Genomic DNA, 23,973 nt, shown 5'->3' on the forward strand with positions numbered 1-23,973 from the left:
ATATTATTTTGTCTTTTCGCTATGTGTATTAGGGTTAGAAAAGTTCTTTAGTTTATGATTTAGCAATCAACCAATCACATTTGAGTATTTCATAAACATTCAATATGGTGCACGATGCTGTCTGACGTCTTTGTTTGACGTTATAAAACAGTTGAAATTGAAACTTTACACGCGATTTAAATTGCAATTTTTATAATTTTTGATTATTTTTGTAGACATTTTGGAATACTAAGATATTCTTTTGGCGTAATTTTCTTCTGTGAAACAACCTTGTACGAAAAAGTTTACTAAAATAGTTGTGTTTATAGCTATTCGAAATGGAAGTGGATGGTGTTGAAAATTTGAATAATAACACTGCGGATGCAGGAAAATTTGCTCATTTGAAAGCTTTTGTGAATGCAGCTCGTGAGTTTGAGGCTACTCACAGTGATTCTGCTGTGAATTTAATGACTCGTTATTTAGGGGTGAGTAATATTTTAGGGTGAGTACCATATAAAAGTCATGTCCTCCTGGTACTTTCTCTGGGTATGAAGTCTGTTTTTGAATGTTATTTTTGGGTTACAAATTGTTTTCTTGCTGACTTTCCAGCTAATAGCATCATCATGTGACCTGTCTATATTTTCTCCGGGGCGGTCGGAAGTATGTGCGTTCTTCAGCTCATTGTGGCGTGTGATGTGCGATGGCAGGGGTCCCCACTGGGCTGGTGTCGCAGTTCTGGCTCGCGCGTCTATAGAACCCAGCGCAAGACACGCACTTACACATACATACAAGTAAGTTGGGCATTATGTATGAAATATCAATCATATAAATTTTGTACCAGTTATGATACTATAGGTAGTAAGTTTAAGTTGTTTATCTGTAGTCATACTACTCTGTCTGTTGTGTTTTCCACTGCTGAGCACAGGCCTTCTTTTAAATACTGATTTAATGTGTTTATTATTGTAGGAGATTATAATATCTCTTCTTTATGTCTAATTGTGTGAAAGGTGATAGATAAGTAATATTTTATAGAGGAATATTCACATTCAGTGGTGGCCCTAGCAAAATATTTAGGTGGTGCGAAACCTAAAAGTGGGGCCCCTCAGCACCATAAAATACAAAACCCAGTTGCTCCCCTCTAGATATGGGGCTGCTAGCCAGGGTGGACCAGTCTTGTTGATTTTGGCGCCCCCCCTATAACGGCGCCCAGTGCGGTCGCACCGCTTGCACCACCCTAGGGCTGCCACTGTTCACATTGAAGCAGTGTGATGGAGTATGTTTCCAATCCTAAAAGTGCAAAATGGAACTTTTTTTTATTTATTTATTTGTACACAATAAACAAAAGAAACATACAAAAAAAAAAAAACACAAGAAACAGATTTTATCTGCTTGAAGTACCTACTAAAAGTATGTATCATGTGTATTTAAATTCTTCTAGGTTCATGCCTATACTAGCAAGACTACTATCAGATGTTATCTCCAATGATAAGAAGATCAAACTATTGTCAGTAATGCAAGTAAGTATTCAAAAACAAACTCCAACGGATCATATAAAATATAATATAAACATTTTTCTTTTACACATAATGTAATAAATCATAGAATATTATAGAATAAATGTTGAATATTTAAAATATCAATGTTTTTTAGTTTGTATTTTTAACAAGCTTCTTTTTTCGTGTTTTTCTGGCTTAACTTTGAAACCATTTTTTGTAAGCATACTTTTAACCAGACTACAGTACTAAAAATGCTTTTTCTGTCCACAGGACATATCCTACAACATTAAAATTAGCTGGCAAGAATCCTACCTTGCCGGTCTGATGAAACAGCTGACGGAGTTCATAATGCACCCAATGGTAGAACCACAGCACCGCATTATAGGGCACAAATCCCTCACAGTTCTTGTGAATGTGTGCTACGGGAATCTGCCTGCTATCTATGCTCTAATGAGAACTGTAGACACTAAGGAATTTGTTGTGCATCTTATAAATTTGAAGGTAAGCATTTTACTTAAACATTTGCCCTACTGTACTGTCTATAGTCTTACTTTCTTTCTATCATGATGGAGTAATGTTAAGGGCATTAGGTTGATCCCTTATCTCCATAAGGTTCATCATATCCAGCTTAGGACATCATATCAACAGTGGCTGCAAGGTGTCTTTGATTATTTGTGGCTCTGCCCACATCATTACGGATTCCGGGCATGAGTTTATGTATGTATTTTTTTTACTGTGGGTCAGTCTATATCTGGGCATTGCCGCTCTGTCCTGTAAATAATTTTTGAATTCTTTGAAGATTAGACACTTGAAATCTTTATTTATTTACTGAGCAGGCCTTTGTTTAGAAATAGAAAGCCACCCATGATAAAAAAGCCTCATTTTTCTCTTTGATTTATTTTCGAATGTTATTTCGAATTAAGTAACAACAAGCATAAGCTTTGACCACTATTGATGATGTCCCACGACAGTATTTCCATACAAATTTCTTAGAAAATTTTCGTTTTGACATTTCATAAAAAGTCTGTCAGGCCTGTTACGCCTCCGTGGTCCAGTGGTTGAGCGTTGGGCTCACGATCCGGAGGCCTCAGGTTCGAATCCCGGTGGGGACATATCACAAAAATCACTTTACGATCCCTAGTTTGTTTAGGACATTACATGCTGATCACCTGCTTCAGCTCAAGTAGTTGTTACAAGAGCCATGTCTGGGGCCTTTGGGGGCTCAATAATAACCCTGACACCAGGGTTGATGAGGTTGGTGAGTCACCTCACAACCCACATGATAGAAGAAGAAGGCCTTTTACTGTTCAGACCATGGAAGCCAGACTAACATGTTATCATTTACCAACATTGGTGCTAATTCCTGTAAATACCATCTAATTTTATTTTAAGTTATATCTGTCATTTTCTTATCCGCCGAAAAGGAAAGGGACGGGTAATCGACAAGCATAAAATTTATGGAACACACGTCAATTTTAAGCACAAATCTAAAACAACCGTCTATAAATTTTACATCCGTCAATAACCCGACACAGTTAAGTAGACAGCACGTCAAACGGATTGCATACCAGCGACGTACCTTTTGATTCGCCGGGTTATTCATTCATTTACTCATTCTTCCTAAAATTAAGAGCTGTGAATCATCCGTCCCTTTCCTTTTCGACGGATATAACTTAAAATAAAATTAGGCGGTGTCTGCAGGAATCGGGGCCATTGTTTACCTACTTTTTGTATCAGGAGGGTGGGTACGGCGGAGTGGAAGTATGTCGCCTGCTGCTGTGTCTCTCGGGCGCCACACGCGGCGCTGCTGCCACGCGACAGCCTGACGTGCACAGTTACCTCTGCTGTACCATGCGAACCTTCCACAAAGCGGTCATGTTAGTAGATACATTTTTTTTTTTTTTTTTTTTATTTAACCAAAAAAATGTACATATAAATGGAATAATGCAGACATACCAATAAACCGTCTTGGGTTTGTCCTGGCATGCCATAAAACCATAAAATCTTCATTAGGTTTAAAACATTAACTTCTTAGTATTTAAATTTGAACATATTTGAAATGGAAGACTTAAACTTTGACTTGGGGTTTGGGGTTTATGTGACGCGTTGCGAGGAGCAGGCATCGAGACAAACTTTTGCAGGTTTACCGAAGTCTGTATTCCAGTGTTTGTAACATTGTTTTTATAAGAAAATAAATAATAAATAAAAGTGACTATGGTACCAGCTGGAATGATCTTGTATTGACCCACATGGGTGTACATACTTATGTAAGTATGTATGTAGTGAAGTATGTACTCCTATTTGATAAGCTCACACCTACTTCCCGTTGGGGTCGCCTACTTCCCGTTGGGGTAGTAGAGACTACTGAATTCCACGTACTACGATCCTGATACACCACTAGGCTTCTTCCAGTCGTCATCAAAACACTAACCTTCACATCACCATCATGTCATGTTAGTACAAAATATTATTTTCCTCTCATAGTTAGTAGGGTTTACTGTGAAGTTTTACTTTTAAATAATACAGGGTGTTAGTGACATCGTAACAAATAGTGAGGGGGATGATTCAGTTATGTGTTATGTTATTTTCACTTCTATAATTTTGCGACGGAAAATTCCACTTGATAACTACTCAGAATCATGGTCTGAATCATCCCCCTCAAAGTTTTCGTTACAGTGTCGCTAACACCCTATATAGCCTCGTGTTTCGCCACAATCTCACCTGATGGTAAGTGACGATATGGTCTAGGGTGGATCACTAATGCGAATGATAATAATCCGATTCGATCCTGACGACCCGATTACTCTTGCCATTGAGATGGCCAATCAGCCCGCGATATCAAACACTCAGGACCTCGATTTCTCTAGTTTCTATGCTGGAGCGAATAGAAAACATAGACATGTCATCGTCTACTCTTTACCCTGTTCCATCTAAGCTCTTCTAGGTCTTCCCCTTTCTCTCTTCTTCGTGTCTTATAAGGAAGTACAAGAATGTCATTTGATAGACAAAAAAAAAGAATGATATGTCTTCGTAAATCCCAAAAGATCCATTTTGAGACCGTGCCAATGTAAAAAGTTCTCTATGTTTGCAGTGATAAAGACGAGACCCAGCTGCTGCACGCGTACACATTCCTCCACGACCTGTGCACCGACACCAACCTGCGCAACATGGTACTCAACTACCAGAACTTCAGCACCGCGCTCAAAGAGTCGCTCAAGGTACCACCACATTTACATAAAGTAAAGTAAAGTTTATTATTAGAATCCACAAAAAGACAAATACAGTAACAATTGACTTATAGTTAAGAGTACAGCATCTCGTTGTGGAGGGCCGATGCCTATGCTAGGTGGAAACCTGTATTATAGGTCATCGCCCCCCCCCCCCCCCCCCCCCCCCCCGGGTGACACAGCGTTGTTGTACCTTGCATTTATACAATTGTAGACACTAAATTTAAAAACAAATGAGAAGCTTAAATTTAATTTTAAGTCGTCGTTTTAATTTTAACATAAACATTCTTTTTACTGAGATGTTCCATATTATTTAATACGCTTGGTCATAACTTGAATGGGACCTATTTGCTGGCAGCATTCAAGGTGCTAAAAAGCACTTGTTAGAGACTTTGTTTCCTCTATTGTTTAGATATTTCTATTTTTAACGTTTTTTCCATATGGTCTTAGAAACGTAATTTAATGTAAATTGTGTTTTCTTTCAATCTGTGGAAGCTTGTTAATGGCTTTTAGATATTAAGTTAGTATGTAACTTTGTAAATTTAGCTGTAAGCTCCCCAAATAAAAAAATAAAAAAAACTCATTGATATATAAGTGTCGTAAATAAACCGCGTCACACAAAAAAATGACGGAAATTTGACGCTAACTTAGCTATACATTCATTCGCAGCGGAGTATAGATGCAATAAACCATTTTTGTAGCATATGTGGGTACTATCTACGCACCTCACTAGAGGGGTCCCGGGTTCGAATCCCGGTGGGGACATATCACAGAAATCAATTTGTGTTAGGACATTACAGGGTGATCACCTGATAGTCCAAATAGTAAGATGATCCGTGCTTCGGAATGCACGTTAAGCCGTTGGTCTCGGTTACTACTTACTGATGTAAGTAAGTAGTCGTTACATGAGCCATGTCAGGAGCCCTGACACCAGGGTTGATGAGGTTGGTAATCCACCTCTCAACCCACACGAGAGAAGACAAATTTATTTGCACAAACGCTAAGTTGCAGGATTGCTTTTTAGAGGCAATGCTTTTATATGGCCCTTTTACATCCCCTGTTTATCGTTCCAAGAATGTCGTGGTATACTGAGACGCTCTTTCAGTCTCTACCGCGCAGTGATTGGGTGATTTCCGTATGTCTCTCTCGGTGGAAGCCCACTCTAATAAATGCATTGGTGTGTTGCAGGAAGTGGAGGCGCTATGTCAGTCTGCTCCAGATGAAATGGGTGAACCGGAGACCCAAGTGAACTGTCTGCGGAATGTGCTCAAATTTCTCACTGTTCTCGTCAATTTAGGTAAATAAATAGTCGTATTATCTGTAAAAATACAATTTCTTTGTTGTGTCGTTTGTTTATTATTTATTTATTTAGGTACACACACAGCAATACATATGAAACTTTTACAGACAGCACTATAAATAAAAAGACTTGGTATATTATGCATGCCAGTTACATGCGTACACAGCATTCACCGTAAATGAAAACAAACTATATTAATACTATATATATGTATATATATTATTTTTTGTTTGTTTGTTTATTTTTGTTTGTATAATGTATATATATACTTTTATATATACACTGCTGCTATACACATACATTACATTACATTTACACACACATACATACATTATACTTACATTTTTTATGAACTAGATTTCTAGATTAAGTAAATTAAATTCATCTTTTTTGGGGTTATGTATACGTTTTTACAATAAAATACCAGATAATATTTTAAATTTGTCAGAGAACAAATTTAAAGCTCACGTGAATCTTACTTTATGTAAAAAAGCCTATTATAAGATTAATGATTACCTAAATGATAAAAATGTCTGGTATTGAATGTGTTCCTCTAGTTATTAAATAACTTGTAATGTACCCTCATTGATTTAAAAGATGTGTTGCTGTTGCAGTTTCTTGTCATTTCTTCTCCTCAGCCATAACACCTTGCGAAATGACGTAAATTCAAAAATGTTACATTGACCTTCAACAAGTTTATCCATGATAATTATGTTGAATAAATGATTCTGATTCTGAACAATTTTAACAAGTTTGCATTATCAAGTTGCGCCATAGAGTAATGTAAGAATAAAGCACGGCAATTCCGCCCCGCACCAATTCGTATCGGGCGCCGAGCTAGATTTACCTCACCCCCTCTGGATTTTACTTCTTGTCGTTTCGATGGCATTCAAAATCTTTCAACCCAGTATTTTGCCACTTGGACAGCATTTTCGGTGGGATTCATCAGCTCCTACATACATACATAAACTCACGCCTATTTCCCACCGGGGTAAGCAGAGACTATAGAATTCCATTTGCTTCGATCCTGACACACTTCTCTTGCTTTCTCCACGTTCATCAATCGCTTCATACACGCACGCCGGTTCATCAGCTCCTCTCGCGTAAAAACAATTATGGATTTCATTGTAGTCTAAAGTAATAGTACTCAATATTCCAGATAGATGACGCTGGCATCGGCTTAATGATGATACATAGATAATTTCGCATGGACGGGAGGAGGACTCGATGGGGGTAATGGTTAACACGCTCGTCCCGGCGGAGCTGCGGGTTCAAGCCCCGTCCGAGTCAGAATTTTCGATTTAAATTATCTCTTAAATTGTTGTCACTTAATGACACTATTTTATGTTTATTTTTTTTTAAAGAACGTCTAGGGCCCTGTGCCGTGGTTTTTCTTGCAGCTTCTTTTCCCCGGCTATACAGGTTGTGAGAAGCTGCAGTAGTTTTAGGCTTTTTTTTGTGACGTGACTTATTGTAGATTTGCCGCAGATGGCATTAACTACTTGGCCGGACAAGTGGGGAGCGCTGAAGGCTCTCACCCGGTACAACGTTTAAGACAACAGGCCTGAGGGTGCCCAGTTGGGCGCGAACCTCGGCTCAGGGCGTCGTCTGAGAGGAAAAATATTTGAAAGAATTAATCGACCCTAGTGGGTCGATAGCGATAAGCGCTGAATGAGGGAAGTTCGTTATGTAAAAATTGACGATTCAAAGTGTAACTATGTTACCTACTAAATAAAGATATTTTTGAATTTTGAATTTGTTATTTACAGATCTATACTCACTGCGGTGCCACCACTGCCAACTAGTATGTCTGTGCATGAAGGCGAGTAACATCTGTCTACCGGAATCGTTGGAGTTGTTCGCCGCCATCGTCTCGCAGTACAAAGGTACCACTTCTTAAAACTTCTTGCATTGATTCGATGTGTCCTTTTTAACCCCCCTTATTATTATTATCATTATAGACAGTGGCGCAGCAGTAAACGCGCTCGGTCTGCGATTGTTGAAGTTAAGCAACATTCGCAAAGGCCGGTCATAGGATGGGTGACCACAAAAGAAAGTTTTTATCTCGAGCTCCTCCGTGCTTCGGAAGGCACGTTAAACCGTTGATCCCGGCTGCATTAGCAGTCGTTAATAACCATCAATCCGCACTGGGCCCGCGTGATGGTTTAAGGCCCGATCTCCCTATCCATCCATAGGGAAGGCCCGTGCCCCAGCAGTGGGGACGTTAATGGGCTGATGACGAGACGGTAATACGGCTCACCACTCAATGGTACCCTATGTCTCTACAAACGTGACAAAGTGTCGCACATATTATTACATTTTTCATTAGATTAGTATTATAAATAAATAAAGTATTATAGAACATTTTGTTAATCTTCTATCGTGTGGGTTGTCAGGTGAATTACCAACCTCATCAAGCCTGGTGTCAGGGTTGTTATTGAGGGTTTTTTTTAATGCGACGGTATTGTGTTGTTTCAGAGGAGGGTCGCTTGCCCGTGGAAGTGTTTTCGGCGATCAGTGATGGACTGCCCGGGTTACTTGTACCACCGTCCCTGGAACCCGGCAAGGCGGGACTGCAGTGGGTATGATGATGGCCCCGATTCCTGCAGACACCTAATTTTAAGTTATACCTGTAATTTTCTTATCCGCCGAAAAGGAAAGGTACGGGTGATTGACAATTGTTAATATATACACTTTCTTTCTTCTTTCTTCAATATTAAAATGAATGAATAACCCGGGCGAATAAAATAGGTATCTCAACGGGTGCTGTCAACCTAATTTTGTCGGGTTATTGCCCAATATAAAAATTTGGGAGGGTTTTTAAAATTCCTGCCTAATATTGACGTGTGTTCCATAAATTTAACGCCTGTCGATTACCCGTCCCTTTCCTTTTCGGCGGATAAGAAAATGACAGGTATATAACTTAAATTAAAATTAGATGGTGTCTATAGGAATTAGCACCAATAAGTAGTTAAATATCATCATATTTTAATATATTATAAATAAAAAAGACCTATTTATCTGCCTATTTTAGAAAAGTTCCGAACTTATGTCATAGAAGAATACTACGTATAACGGATAACACACTCTGCCCCGCACCAATTCGTATCGGCGCCGACCTCACCCCTTCTGGGTCTTACTCTAGTTTTAAATGGCCATAACCGTTAAGAGTGAGTAGCTGAGTAGCGCACACGGATTGTCTGTCTCGCTCACACTTACGTTTTATACTATTATGAATGTCCGGGGTGTGTTTATGTGAAAACGAACGGCCTATTCCACTATGGTACCCGGGTGATATCACCCAGGTGACCATCGGCGACAGTTTAGTGTCCTTTGGTCACCCGCGAAAAAACGAACTCCAGCATTATTCCACTTAATTATTACTTATTTTACTTCATAAGGTGGCATTGCTGTGAAGAAATGATAAGAAATCCGAAATCAATTTAGTATTATTTTATTTTTGTTAAGTGGTAATACTGGTTGGGTGAAACCACAGCCATATTTTTCCCTAAAAGAGTAGTATGGAGAATGCTTCGCAAGAGCGTGGCTCTTAAATTGGGTCGTGTATTAAGTTCAAGACAAATTATGAAATTCTGATTACTAAATAAAGACAGCCCTACAACTAACGAAAATCATTTTCTTTTTATATTATGAATTTGAATCAAGAAAAACGTAATAATATGTCCGACATTTTATCACGTTTTTCTATGACGTCACAGTGTGCATTTCCATACAAATTCCATGGTAATTTCGTGTTTTGACGTTTAGTAAAAAGTAACTGATTTGACTAGCCTATTAATGATAGTGAACTGGTACGGTCATGGCTGATTCCTGGTAGTGGTTGCTTGGAAGAAATTGCTTCAGAGCAAGAAGCTTGGCCATTTGTACTGTTGCTAAACGTTTGTATATTTTGTGTGTGTGCAATAAAGTATGTTTGATTTGATTTAATACAATTATGTAGGAGCCCTCTTGTTCGGTCACGAGTATTAATATGTATACACTTTGGTATCATGTCACATTAACTTTTTTTGACAAATTGAACTGTAAGTCTCACTAAATGTCAAATATGTTAGTGCGACAGATTCCTAAAGTGGGTACATTATATTGCTCATGACTGTACTACTATTTCTCTTACACCACTCATTTTTGTACACAGTTGCAAGCAGTGGGCGCGCTGTGCGAGTCAGCTGAGACGGTGTCGCGTGTGGTCGCCGAGGTGACGCCGGACGCCTTCGAGGACACGCTATATAACGTCCTGCATTACACTTCACAGGTAACTTGTTATGTATAACATGCATAACCCAAATCTCTTTGGATCATAGATATTTATTTCTTTATTGGCACACACAACCGGGCGCTTAACACTTTCAAGGACAGAACGTCTAATGACGTTCCGATTCCAAGGTGTCATACTATCTATTATGAACCATCAATGACCCATAGTCTCTGCCCGTGAAAGGGTTAAAAAGGCCACTTCGAAGCAATTCATCTCATAATCATCATCTCCCTAGCATTATCCCGTTTTTTCACAGGGTCCGCTTACCTAACCTGAAGATTTGACAGGACCGGCTTTTTTTCCAAAAGCGACTGCCTGTCCATCTGATCGAAGCAATTCATCCAAAAAAAGCAATATTGCTATTTGACATTTGCGCATATAAAAGTAAGTGCGCAATGCAAACAAATGACAAATAGCAATATTGCTTTGATAGATGAATTGCTTCGATGTGGCCTTGTTAACCCTACAGGTAACAATCAATAATACGTTTTTGTTTATAAATAATTGTCCGTCATATACCTCTTTTTCATTTATACATTAAAATATTGTATCAACTACTAATTATCATATCCTCTGCTGTTCCGCCTGACGTCGGCGCCGGATACGAATTGTTGCGGGGCGGAGAGAGGGAAAGAGAGAGGGAGAGAGGAAAAGAGAGAGAGAGAGAAAGAGGGGAGGAGAGAGAGGGAAAGAGAGAGAGTTGTATGCTAATGCTATGTTGATATTAAGCAACGTATTGTACAGAACGGCGCGGTGGGCATGGAGCAGGCGCAGGCGGGCGTGGCGCTGGGCTGCCGCGTGGCGCTGCAGCTGGCGCCGCACGCGCGGGACTGGGAGCACGCGCTCAACCGCCTGCTGGCGCACCACCAGGTACGGCCGCGGGTACTAACATGTATACACTTTGAAACCATGTCACATTGACTTTTTTCACAAATTAAACCGTATTACACAGTTAACTTAACTTTGTTGTATAAATGTATTTTTTATCTTTTTCTTCAATAATTCCCATAATATGACTTGATAATCTATCCACGAGTGTTGTTAGTTACATGAACTATAAATTATATAAAATGATACATATAAAGTATGTCATATTCAGGTGCGCAAGCTGCTATGTGCGGGTCTGACGAGCAGCAACGCGGCGCGGCGGCGGCAGATCCTACAGCTAGTCAAACATCACTATTTTCCATCTGATCAAATGAACCAGGTACGTATAAAACAAAACATAGGGGGTATGTGATTTAGCGGAGGTGTTCTTGAGCCAATGTATTCGCCACAGTTTTAGGCCTAACCAGCGGCGGCCCTAGGACGGTGCGGGGTGTGCCACCGCACCGGGGCCGAAAAAGGGGGGAGATTTTCACAGTTATTTTTAGATTAAGTTTGTTTAATGTTAAGTACTTATTAGTATTATTATTTTTTGTATTTCTGGCCTAATGTAGTTCCTTGATATTTTTGTTTGTTTTTGCTATACCCTCCCGGGTCCATATGTGGTACTATAATATTTATAACAACTGTTTACCATATGGTGTGCAATAAATACTTTGACTTTGACTTTCACTGAAAAAAAGGGGGGGAGTTTCGCCGAAAAAGGGGGTGGGGGGAGGTTCGCCGAAAAAAAAAGGGGGGGGGGGGTAGCCGAAAAAGGGGGGGGGGTTAGCCGAAAGGGGGGGGGGTAGCCGAAAAGGGAGGGGGTCGCCGAAAAAGGAGGGGGGAGGTTCGCCGAAAAAGGAGGGGGGTGGTTCGCCAAAGAGTGGGTGGGGGGAGTTTCGTCAAAATCAACCAAGACTGGTGCACCCTGGCCGCCAACTAACTTCATTGGGTTAGATTGCTTATACCTGGTGGCCGTAAACAACATTTTTTTATTTTAAGGGGCTGAAGGGTGCCACTTTGAGGTGTCGCACCACCTAAATATTCTGCTAGGGCCGCCACTGCCTTCAACTTAGCTAGACCTACACGTCTAAATAGCGTCTAACAGATTCCAGACGTCTCATTCGAAGCGTCTTAGCGAGTTGATATTTCTAAAACCATCATGGATTTTGAAGCTAAAACTAGTTGATAGTCTTCTTATAGACACTAATGAAACTTACACATATAAAGTATCTGTTGGAAGAGAGGGACGGGTCTGATACAGTTACGGTCATTGTCCTTTAAGATGATAAAAAATTGAAATCTTTAATTTAAAATTTTCGATGTTTTTACAAGCTTTTATTTCTTGTTGAAAGAAGACTGGTCACGGCCCATACAAAATTAACCCAGGCCCGGCGCGAATGACACGTATCTCATAATTTTCGTAAAATTAGGTAAAGTAAATCTAAAAAGTCCGCATCAATGAAATATTTGGCGAACATACTGAATTTGCCTAATGTTCTTGTTAAGGCGCAACATTTTATTTCTTACGTTTTTTTCGTCATGTTTTTTTATTTGTTATTTTAGTAAGAAAACAATAAAATCCATTATTACCAGTATTTTTCCATTATTAGGGATTTTTTAGATTTAATTTACCTAATTTTACGAACATTATGAGATACGTTTCTTTCGCGCCGGGCCTGGGGCAGAAATAACCAGTCTCTTTTATAAATTAAGTTTGCCCCAGTAATCTACCCTATTAAGGAATGGCCCGTCGTCCGCAGGTGTTCGGCGAGAGCCTGCAGCTGTCGGAGGCGGGCTCGGAGGCCCGCGGCGGCGGCGAGGCGGGCTGGGTGGCGCCGCGCCTCACGCCCGCGCAGGAGCACGCCATCGACGCGCTCGTCACGCGGCTGCACGACGCGCTGCACAACAACAAGGTGCGCCCACTCACATACAATAGCCTAGTTTCCAACTAGTCGAATCAGTTACAATAATATAATAATAATAATTGGTCGAGCAGGCGCCATAGTCCCCCATAGCCCCAGTATCCGGTCCACTAACCCCCAACCCAATAGCCCAGTTCCCTTTGTTCCCATAATCTGCAATAGTCCTACACGAACCGGTGATTCACTTTGGATGCACTCCCATAGTGTATACAGGGATAATCGCCGGTTGTTGTCACACCACATTTAGATTAAATTGTCTTAAGGGGCCTCTACGTGTTGGCTTCGGCCCCACGCACGCCTTCCAAAAGTCCGGGACTCCATAGTCCCGAGATATAGAAACGACATACAAATAATAATAACGTTTATTTCCACAAAAAACTAGGTACAGTGCATTACCAAATTTCTTAGGCTAAATATACATTTTTAAGTAAATTTCATTTCGCCTCCGTGGTCCAGAAGTTGAGCGTTGGGCTCACGATCCGGAGGTCTTGGGTTCGATTCCCGGTGGGGATATATCACAAAAATTACTTTGTGGTCCCCAGTTTGATTAGGACATTACAGGCTGATCACCTGATTGTCCGAAAGTAAGACCGTCCGTGCTTCAGAAGGCACGTTAAGCCGTTGGTCCCGGTTACTACTTACGGATGTAAGTACGTAGTCGTTGTATGAGTCAGGGGCCTTTGGCGGCTCAATAGTAACCCTGACCAGGGTTGATGAGGTTGGTAATTCACCTCACAACCCACACGATAGAAGAAGTAAATTTCATAAGCCTCTGCATCCGAACTAGGTGAACCCTGTATCTCAGCATGCAGCGCCTATTCCCAACGGAAGTTACTTTTTACTAAACGTCAAAATACAAAATTACTATGGAATTTGTATGAAAAAGCACACTGTGACGTAATGTGGTAAAATGTCGGACTTATAGTTACGTTTTTCTTGATTTAAATTTACAAATAAGTTAAATAGAAAAACGGTTTATTTTGTGATCAGAATTTCATAATTTATCTTGAACCTAGTACAGTCATGAGCAATATAATGTAACCACTTTTAGTGAGACTTACAGTTCATTTTGTGAAAAAAGTTAATGTGACATGGTACCAAAGTGTACACGACACATTTATATACATAACATCGCGCCTATTTCTATAATACACAGCGGTTTGTTATATTGTTCAAATTCAAATTCAAATTCAAAAATATCTTTATTCAGTAGGTAACATAGTTACACTTTGAATCGTCAATTTTACATAACGAACGTCTCATCCGCCTAAAACTACTGCAGCTTCTCACAACCTGTATAGCCGGGGAAAAGAAGCTGCAAGAAAAACCTCGGCACAGGGCCCTAGACGTTCTTTAAAAAAATAAAAATAAACATAAAATATTGGTATACAATTGAGTAATTTAGCTGCCTAATATCGGTTCTCAGACAGTTAATCCCATGCATTCATATCTTCTAAATAATCACTAACTTTATAATAACCTTTTTTGTAAAGTTTTTGTTTAACTACTGTCTTAAAACAGTTGAAAGGCAAATTCTGAATGTCAATGGGAATCTTATTGTAAAAACGTATACATTGCCCCTTAAAAGATTGTTTACACCTAAGTTTCATATTTTATGTTTAATTATATTATTGGTTATATTTAAAGTTTCACGGCGCATTGGCGCTTCTGAACTGTACATACATACATACATACATACAAAAGTCGTGAAATGTAAATAAATTAATTAATGTTTGCTTACCACAGATATCGGACATCGCTACGTCAAGCGTCATGGAGCTATACAGCTATAAGATCACCTGTCTCGAGCAGAGGCTACACTCGCATTCTGTTGCGCTGCAGGTAAATAATTTAAGATCTATAGAACAAATCCTTAGGCTATCACATTGTAATAGAAGCGTAATACACAGGGTGTTAGTGACGTCGTAATCTCCTCTGCAGTATCAAGTTACAGGTACCAAATAGACAACTACGTCGCAATCGCTTGCTTCACGTTCCTCGTTGTCGCACGAACTACAGAAGCAATAGCTATCTGCCTCGGTGCATGAGTTTATTTAATAGCATCAATGCTGAGTGTGATCTGTTTTGCAGTAGCAGTAGATCTATTAAATCATTGCTTGCCAGTGGTCATTGCAGCTCCTAGTTAGGTATTTTATTTTGTTTAGGTACTTATATTGTGTTTTGTTTTGTTTTACTTTTTAGGTTTGCTTATGTTTTGTTTTTGGTTTTGTTTTATATTTTTTATTTTGTTTACATAATTATTATGTGGTATTCTCATCTCCGTTAACTGTCTTTTCTCTATCTGTGGTAGCTTGTAATTAGCCTTTATTTATTATTAAGGTTTTCATTGTGTAAATAACGCTGTAAGCTCCCCGAATAAAATAAAATAAAAATAAAGTAACGAAAACTTTGAGGGATGATTCAGACCATGATTCTGAGTTGATATTAAGTGCAATTTTCCGTCGCATATGTATTTGTATAAATAATCACTGTAGTAATTATATTAACCATTGTTGTTGCAACGTCCAGCATCTAAGTTTGTTTAGGGCTGATTCCTGGTAGTGGTTGCTTGGAAGAAATTGCTTCAGAACAAGAAGCCTGCCCATTTGTACTGTTGCTAAATGTTTGTATGTAATGTGTGTGTAATAAAGTATATTTGATTTGATTTAATTATAATAATGTAGGAGCCCTCTTGTACACCACTGTTTTGTAAACAATTTAACTATTGTTGTCTCGTGTGTTAAGGAGATGAAATGACGAATACGTTGTACAGTCATGAGCAATATAATGTACCCACTTTAGGACTCTGTCGCACTAACATATTTGACATTTAGTGAGACTTACAGTTCAATTTGTTAAAAAAGTTAATGTGACATGGTACCAAAGTGTATACATATTTTTATTAATGCTCGTGACCGTACCAATAACTAGACTGTTTATTAAAAACGTAATTCCTTTTATAGCTATATATAAAATGTTGAATCAGGTAGGTATGACTCGCGTCGATGACACACGTAGCCTACAGCCCCATAAAACATGTATAATGTTCCCAGGGCGCCACAGACCAGATGGCGGGGCTGCAGCACTCGCTGGCGATGGTGCAGGCCGCCAACTCGGCGCAGCACGATGTGCTCTACAACACGCAGATGCAGAACGAGAAGTATGCACGTGGAGTAACTAATATACTACGTAAAACAGGGGGACCTCAGAGGGGGCTCTGAGGTCCCCCGCCATATTAGTAAATTTGCCGTTGAAACGAGCGAGATAGACAGTCCACGCGCTCTCTCCCTTACTCCTTAGCAGCTTTTTTTTTACTTTCTGTTTTGTATATTTAAATGGGAGAAGCCACTGACTCTTGAAATACAGGTTCTTAGCCTGGTTTGGGGGTCAGAGCCTTCAAAAATGTATTTTTTGTAAGGTCAATAAATAATAATAATTATTATTATATTATTATTATAGCTTACTGCCGTTTAAGACTAAAGACCCAGAGGGGGTGAGGTAATTCTAGCTCCCGATATGAATTGTTTGACAAATACGGTTTAATTTGTCAAACAAGCTAATGTGACATGGTTTCAAAATGTATACATATTAGTACTCGTGACCGTACACATGGCATTCACAATTACAACAATAAAACGTATATATCTAGGTGTTATTATATAAATACATAAGTATAAAACAGGCATAAATCTTCTTAATAAACATAAGAGTTAAATATATAACGTATACATATAAAACAAAAATAAGTATTGTTGAAAACTAAAGGAAAAAAAATGCAAATGGGAAACTGTTCATATTCAGTATTATTAGTATTCTTCTTTATTCTATGCTATAGCGTTCTCAAATAAACAATATGATTGATTATGCATTGCATGCTAGTCGATTTCTATATCACAATAATTTTCATGTCTAATCGTGCAAACAGCAAAAACCTAGCAAAAATCTAAACAAATATCTTATTGCCATCTGTTGTTGGTAAATATGATCATTCTATTTTTACGTTCTAAAAACATGTCGATGCTATCTACTAACTTCATTCGTCGTTTTTTATCAAGTATGACCTACTTTTACTTCGCAAAATATGTTGCGTAGGCTAAATTCAATCTATCGGTCAGAAGCATCGGTGGTTCAGTGGTAGAATGCTCGCCTGCCACGCGGGCGGCCCGGGTTCGATTCCCGGCCGATGCATGATACTTTTTGAGTTTTATTTTTTTTATAAGTTTTATTTTTATGTGTGTTTTTGCATTTATTTAATAGTTTATTTAGTAATAAATTGTTCAATAATAATTTGGATATTTTGTTATTAATTTTGACTAAAGTAATTGGAAACCTGCCAATTATTGTAATATTATAATGTTATAGTCGTATAAGATAGTATAAATATTACGTATTTAAAGAAACTTAAGCTTAATATTCCTCTTATCGGGGTAGGCAGGACTGCAAGTCAAATTGTAATATTGTTTTTTTAGATGAATTACCCATGTGTCCTTTTAAATTTTTAATCCCACGGTTCTAACTAATTAAATAACTTACAGGCATAAAAAGACCATAGACCAGCTGCACAAACAGCTGGAAGACGCGGAGGCGACGGTGCGCGGGTTCCGCGTCAAAATAGCCGCCGAGCGCGTCGACAAGGAGAACCAGAAGGAAAACCTGCAGAAGGAGTTCCGAGCGCAGATCTCCGTAAGTACTACCGCCAGGATCATTGCGGAATGTTTTACTACTTGCTGGTATTCTATCTGCTGGATAAGCGCCTGATAGATCTATCCGCCAGATAAATCTTAAACCCATTATGGGTTTCAGTGTCATAGTGTAGGAATTGTATAATATCTTTTGTAATGAATAAATAAATAAAAGAAAGGGGGTCCAAAGACCACATAGAATAATTTGATAGAAAGAAAGAAACATTTATTACACAGACACAGACAGACAGGTACATTACAGGTACATTACATTCAACACAGGACAGAAACCACACGGAAATCAATACACAAATAAAAGGAACACCATGATCAAAAATAATTAACAAAAAAAAGAAAAACAAACCAAAATCATAAAAAATAATAATAAAAACATTAAGTTGTCCTAAATGCAACGCACAAAAATAAAACAAATCCATGCTTGAAAACTATGCTTAGAATCTGTTTTAGTTTGGACACAGATGCCCAAAATCAGTTACGTTTTACGAAACGTCATAAAAATAAATTACCTTGGAATTTGTATGAGAATTGGGAATGAATTGACACCTTGACGTCATAGAAAACCGAGATAAAATATCGAACTTCTAATTTTTTTTTAAATAAATTAAATCTGACAGAATTCGGTGAGGTGTGGGTCTTAGTTCTTTAGTTCTTCATCTTGCGATAGATATACTTCTGGCTACCTCAATGGGGATATAGTTGTGAGCTTCTGTTATAAATTAAATAGATGTTTAAAATATAATGTTTTTGAGTAATATAGTATGTAATTAACATTTAATAATTTATTTTGACTCAGGGAAGTACCCAATGATGAACAGGCGTTTTATGTTTAGTTTTTTTTGCCTTCAGTGGGACGTATATATGCCATTTATGTCAATTTTTTGTTTTCAGAATATGGAGAGTGAAATGAAGGCGCGGGAACGAGAAGCCGAGGACCGGTTACGGCAGGCCGACGCCGAACTTAAATCATTGCAGAAGAAACTCGAACAACAGGTAATTTATACATAAGTACATAATTTATTTATTTATTTATCGTTTATTTCAGGTACTAGTCCCATAGCATTACAAATTATAAATTAGTTTTCAATACAATAAAATAAAATACAATAAAATAAATTAAATGGGTTATACATGTCAACAGGACATTATGTCACATATAAATAATCTTCTCAAAATTCGTGACATGTATATAAAAACCGTAGTATATAGATACTTCTATGCTGTTCTGGGAGCATATAAAAAACATAGAACACGTTCAGCTGCTTCTCTTCCCGGGCATGTCGTAAAAACCGACAGAGGGATTGTGTCCTCTAACATGATGGACTAATGTTATGGGCGATAGGCTGATCCCTTATCACCATAAGGTTCATCATATCCATCTTTGGACTTCGTATCAACAGTGGCTGCAAGTTGTCTTTGATTACTTGTGGCTCTGCCCACCCCATTAGGGATTACGGGCGTGAGTTTATGTATGTATGTATGTATGTATATAGATACTACTGTCTTGTTCGGGGACGCACATGCTCTCTGTTCGAAGGAGGTTTCGCAGTACGGCGAAAAAATCGTTGACCCTATGCTCAGCAAACATGCTATAATAGTCACGCAGTGGTGTGTTAGGGTCATGGTAAGTGTAAATACGTGGTATAGACCTACCCCAACGGGAAATAGGCTTGATTTTATGTATGTATGTAGTGTACAAAATCATACAAATACGGCTTAAAGGTCGGGCAACCAGGCCATTAAATAAAAAAATAATAAGGACATTTGCATCCAAACTGGGATATAATAATAGTCAAATGTAGAATGTAAAATAGATCGCGGTCGGATCGCGCTTTAAGCGAAAAGGCCGCCATTTGCCATGTACTTAGTTAAGTGTCTTTTTGTAATTATTTATTTTTATGTTGGTGCACCATAAGGTTCACCATAAGGTTACCACCATAAGGTTCATCATATCCAGCTTACGACATCGTATCAACAGTGGCTGCAAGTTGTCTTTGATTACTTGTGGCTCTGCCCACCCCATTAGGGATTACGGGCGTGAGTTTATGTATGTATGTATGTATGTCGGTGCAATAAAGTGTATTTGTATTGTATAAGTCTAGAAACTGTAAAAAGTAGACTAATCGTAGTCTATATGAAATTACTATGGAATTTGTATAAAAAGCACGAACGTTTTTTGCCACCTTTAGATCTGTCTTTATTCAGTAATCAGAATTTCATTATTTATTAGGCAACTACCCAATTGTAACGGTGTAAGCTCCCTCAATCAGCGTTTATCGCTATCGACCCACTAGGGTCGATTAATTCTTTCAAATATTTTTTCCTCAGACGACGCCCTGAGCCGAGGTTCGCGCCCAACTGGGCACCCTCAGGCCTGTTGTCTAAAACGTTGTACCGGGTGAGAGCCTTCAGCGTTCCCCATTTGTCCGGCCAAGTAGTTAATGCCATCTGCCGCAAATCTACAATAAGTCACGTCAAAATAATAATAATAATAACGGTGTAAGGCATTGGGGCTAATCATTCAATTGTTTCAGACGAGTAAAAACAACGAGTTGGCGGGCGTGCTGATAAAGTTCGAGGAGCGAGTGAAACAGCGAGACAAGCGGCTCGAAGAGTGCGCCGCCACAGAGGCCGGCTTGCGGCGGGACATAGAACATAGGGATGCGGTAAATATTACTAACGAAATTATTATACCCGTGACCTCTCCAGTGTAACTCTGATACGACCCGATTACTCTAGCCATGGTATAAGAAAACCAGCTTTGCTCAATCCTACGACAAGCCGCCATTGCTAGCCCTTTGATGACGTAAGTGTTACCATTCAATTGGTATCTCCAACATTCCAAGGACGTAAATTTAATTATTGAAAATTAAGTGAATTAGTGACTCATGTATTTGATTACTATTACTTCTCATATATATAAAAATCATTTAAACTGTAGGTAAATCGTTTACTAAAAGTTCAAAATTTCCTTGCAAAGTAAAATAAAAACATTGGTCGGTAATTTATTTTTTACGAAATGGCAACACAGGGCGGGATGACGTCAGCTGGGCTAACCTTGAAATGTTAGCTGTCACTTTTGAGCTTACCTTGACTCTGGCGATAGAGGCGGCTAATCAGCTCGCGACAACAAACACTTCAGGGCCCCGATAATGACCCTGCCAGCTTGGTCGACGATTTCCCTTATTCAACGCCTACTAGGGTCGATTAAGTCTTTCAAACATAATCCTCTCAGGTGATGCCCTAACCGGAGGTTCCCGCCCTACTGAGCACCCTCAGGGCTGTTGTCTTAAATTTTGTACCGGGTCAGAGCCTTCAGCGCTCCCCATTTGTCCGGCCAAGTAGTTGTTACCATTTCCGGTAAATCTACAACAAGTCACGTTAAAAAAGGCTAGTTTTTTTTCTTTGGCCTATTCTGTCCCCCTATTGAGTAAAAATTTAAAGTAGTTATAAATAATCATTGGTTTATGTTCCACAGACGATAAAACAACTAGAGAAGACGGTGCTGGAGCGTGAGAACAGGATATACCAGGTGACGAAGCAGCTGGAAGAGATGAAGCGCGTGCAGGAGATGGTCGCGCAGCTCATGAGCAAAAGCGCCTCCGTCGCGCCCAGCTAGCGACGTGACATTGGTACTTATATACACAACACACGATAATTTAATCCATTTTGTAGCCATAAAAACACCTCCAACAACCCGCATTGGAGCAGCGTGGTGGAGTATGCTCCATACCACCTCCGATTGATTGAGGGGAGGCCTGTGCCCAGCAGTGGGACGTATGTAGGCTGTTTATGTTATGTTTTGATAATTCAATATTAGTATAATATTAACAGCCCCCGTAGTCTAGTGGTTAGAGCGTAAGGCTCACTATCTGGAGTTCCGGGTTCGATTCCCGATGGATACACTGTCGAAATCACTTTGTGAGACTGTCCTTTGTTGTGTAAGGACTTTTCACCTAATTGTCTGAAAAAATAAGATGATGCCGTGCTTCGGAGGGCGCGTTAAGCCGTTGGTCCCGGCGTAAAAACACCTCCATCAACCCGCAGCGGAGCAGCTCTACTGCGGGCTAGTGGTGTTATTTTTATGGCTAATAGCAAAACCCTACAATCGAGCAATTCAAATACCTGCTTATTCATTACTACTTAAGCGCTTGTATGTATGCTTGGTTGTAAGTAAAAAATAACGACACAAAGACAACCAGGGGTCTGTTGATGTACATTGCGGAGTGTGTAATCACGAATATTTTGCAGTTTCATATTAGCTACGTAATGAACACCAAATTGTCGTTGTAATTTACAATTGTAATTTTTATGAAACAGGCCCCAGTTTTACACAATGGTAGAATAATGAATGGCAATGAAACGAATGCTTGAATTTATGAATACAAGATGAACCTAATGCATGTATGAATTATGCTTCACCTCGGAAGAATTACTGCGATTTTCAATTTGGAACCTTATTCTGTATTTACATCTGCTGTCGTTCAAGTTGTTTAGCGTAGCTTTCAAGGAACTCTTTTGCGACAAACTTACAACTTATTTTTCGTCAGTTGGCTCGACCATCATAGACGGCGATACGGCTCACCATTTACGTTGGTCTAATAGAAAGCTCGATGGATGTTGGTACTTGTGGCTACCGCAACTGGCATACAGTCGTGAGCTTATATGTTAACACGTTGAGTGCCATAACGGACACCATGTGTCTGACAGCATACTTTCCCCTGACGCATCACTAATAAATCGAGAATTATCCAAAAATCGTTGAGGAGTTTTTTCGCAAATATTGTCAGGAAATAACTCAAAAATTACGGGCGCCTTACAGAAACGACGATTTACTTATTATTTTCCGAGATGTCATATGGCAGACACCAGTGTCCGTCGCGGCCTGCGCGAACGTCCAACCGTATGTTCTTGCGCCGACGCCGCGCGGACGATGCTGTCGGTCCCCCTGATACTATTTACAAGTAGTTAAAATAAAATAAGTAATGTTTTATTATCCATTTAACAGAGTAGACCTTAGAATTTTTCGTGAAAAAGTATTTTCTAAACTAAATAATTACCTACAGAACCCATTACTTACTTGCTACGTACTTGACTGAAATGGATTTTAAATATGTTTTGTTTTCTTTTTCACAGATAAACTTCACAACATATGACTGAAATATCTCAGGCTGAATTTGAAGTAAGTTATTTATACTGCAATGAAATGCGCCTTCCGATCATCATGGTAGATTTTATTATTTTTACACGAAATGTTTCATATTTAGTATATGAATGTAGCAATTATGTGTTATGATGCTGTATTAGATTAAATTTGATATTGTATAGATTATTTTAACATCTCCTTGACTTGAAATATAATGTGATAGATTTACAAATCTCGAGTTTTATTTAGCTATTGATCGTTTGACTACTTATCTAGTTTCATGTTCACGCTATCTCTATTCGAGTGGGCGGGATCGAAAGTGGCATAAAACCAATGATAAGCAGCAAGGATTTTGTAAATATTTCCTGTCCGTTATAGACGGCGAAACGGCTAAGCTCGGTGAGGTGTGGGTACTTAGTTCATCTTGCGATGTAGGTGACTCTGACTACCCCAATTGGGATATAGTCGTAAGCTTATGTTTTGTGATGGTGTCTTGTCTGCAAGACTGCAGTTCTTATAATGTCAGGGACTTTACGGATCGTATCCATAACAACACTTTTCTGGTGACAGTTCCGTCTCCCTCGACTAATTCAATTACCTTTAACCTTACCTTTAGTGTTATTTTAACTTTACGCGGTTATTATCATAATTAAGAAAGAGGGTAGACAGATATGTCTGCCCGTAGAAAATTATGGATCTACTTACTCCACTTCAATCTTATCAGTCATCCCGTGATCATGGCACTTGCAACAGTGTCGAAATATCGGGAGTCTCATATCCCTATTTTAAACGCGGTAAGAACCCGTTATTATGTGTTTTAATTATTTTAACTTGTAGCACGCGAGCATAACTTTGATGTTGAATCAGAATCATTTATTCAACGGAATTATCATAGATAAACGTGTTGAAGGCCAGTTTAACATTTTTGAATCTACGTCATTTCACAAGGTTTTATGGCTGAGGAGAAGAAATGACAAGAAACTGCAACAGGAATACATCTTTTAAATCATTGTAAGTATACATTACAAGTTATTTAATAACTAGAGAAACGCATTTA

The 23,973-nt window shown here is 39.0% G+C and overlaps 1 protein-coding gene and 1 non-coding gene across 2 annotated transcripts; both read left to right on the top strand.

Annotated features, from left to right (window-relative positions):
* The first annotated feature begins 70 nt into the window (after window positions 1-70).
* On the top strand, window positions 71-23,133 carry LOC126376500 (uncharacterized). Its single transcript, XM_050023931.1, has 20 exons — window positions 71-464; window positions 589-770; window positions 1,418-1,496; window positions 1,746-1,976; window positions 3,213-3,352; window positions 4,567-4,693; window positions 5,891-5,999; window positions 7,772-7,888; window positions 8,481-8,584; window positions 10,159-10,275; window positions 11,023-11,148; window positions 11,378-11,485; window positions 12,909-13,061; window positions 14,817-14,912; window positions 16,124-16,230; window positions 17,606-17,753; window positions 18,662-18,763; window positions 20,305-20,436; window positions 21,249-21,402; window positions 22,907-23,133. The coding sequence occupies exons 1-19, from the start codon at window positions 318-320 to the stop codon at window positions 21,387-21,389; spliced, it is 2,466 nt and encodes an 821-aa protein (XP_049879888.1). The 5' UTR covers window positions 71-317; the 3' UTR covers window positions 21,390-21,402; window positions 22,907-23,133.
* Trnag-gcc (transfer RNA glycine (anticodon GCC)) lies at window positions 17,188-17,258 on the top strand. The gene has a single exon. It is a non-coding gene; the product is annotated as a tRNA-Gly (tRNA).
* Window positions 23,134-23,973: the final 840 nt, after the last annotated feature.

The sequence above is a fragment of the Pectinophora gossypiella genome, chromosome 21, assembly GCF_024362695.1.
Source record: "Pectinophora gossypiella chromosome 21, ilPecGoss1.1, whole genome shotgun sequence".
NCBI classification, from domain to species: Eukaryota; Metazoa; Arthropoda; class Insecta; order Lepidoptera; family Gelechiidae; genus Pectinophora; species Pectinophora gossypiella.

Coding starts and splice junctions, on each gene's coding strand:
- LOC126376500 (XM_050023931.1), top strand. CDS start 318: ATGGAAGTGGATGGTGTTGAAAATTTGAATAATAACACTGCGGATGCA. Junction 465..588: donor TAATGACTCGTTATTTAGGG/GTGAGTAATATT, acceptor CTGACTTTCCAG/CTAATAGCATCATCATGTGA. Junction 8,585..10,158: donor GCAAGGCGGGACTGCAGTGG/GTATGATGATGG, acceptor TTTTGTACACAG/TTGCAAGCAGTGGGCGCGCT.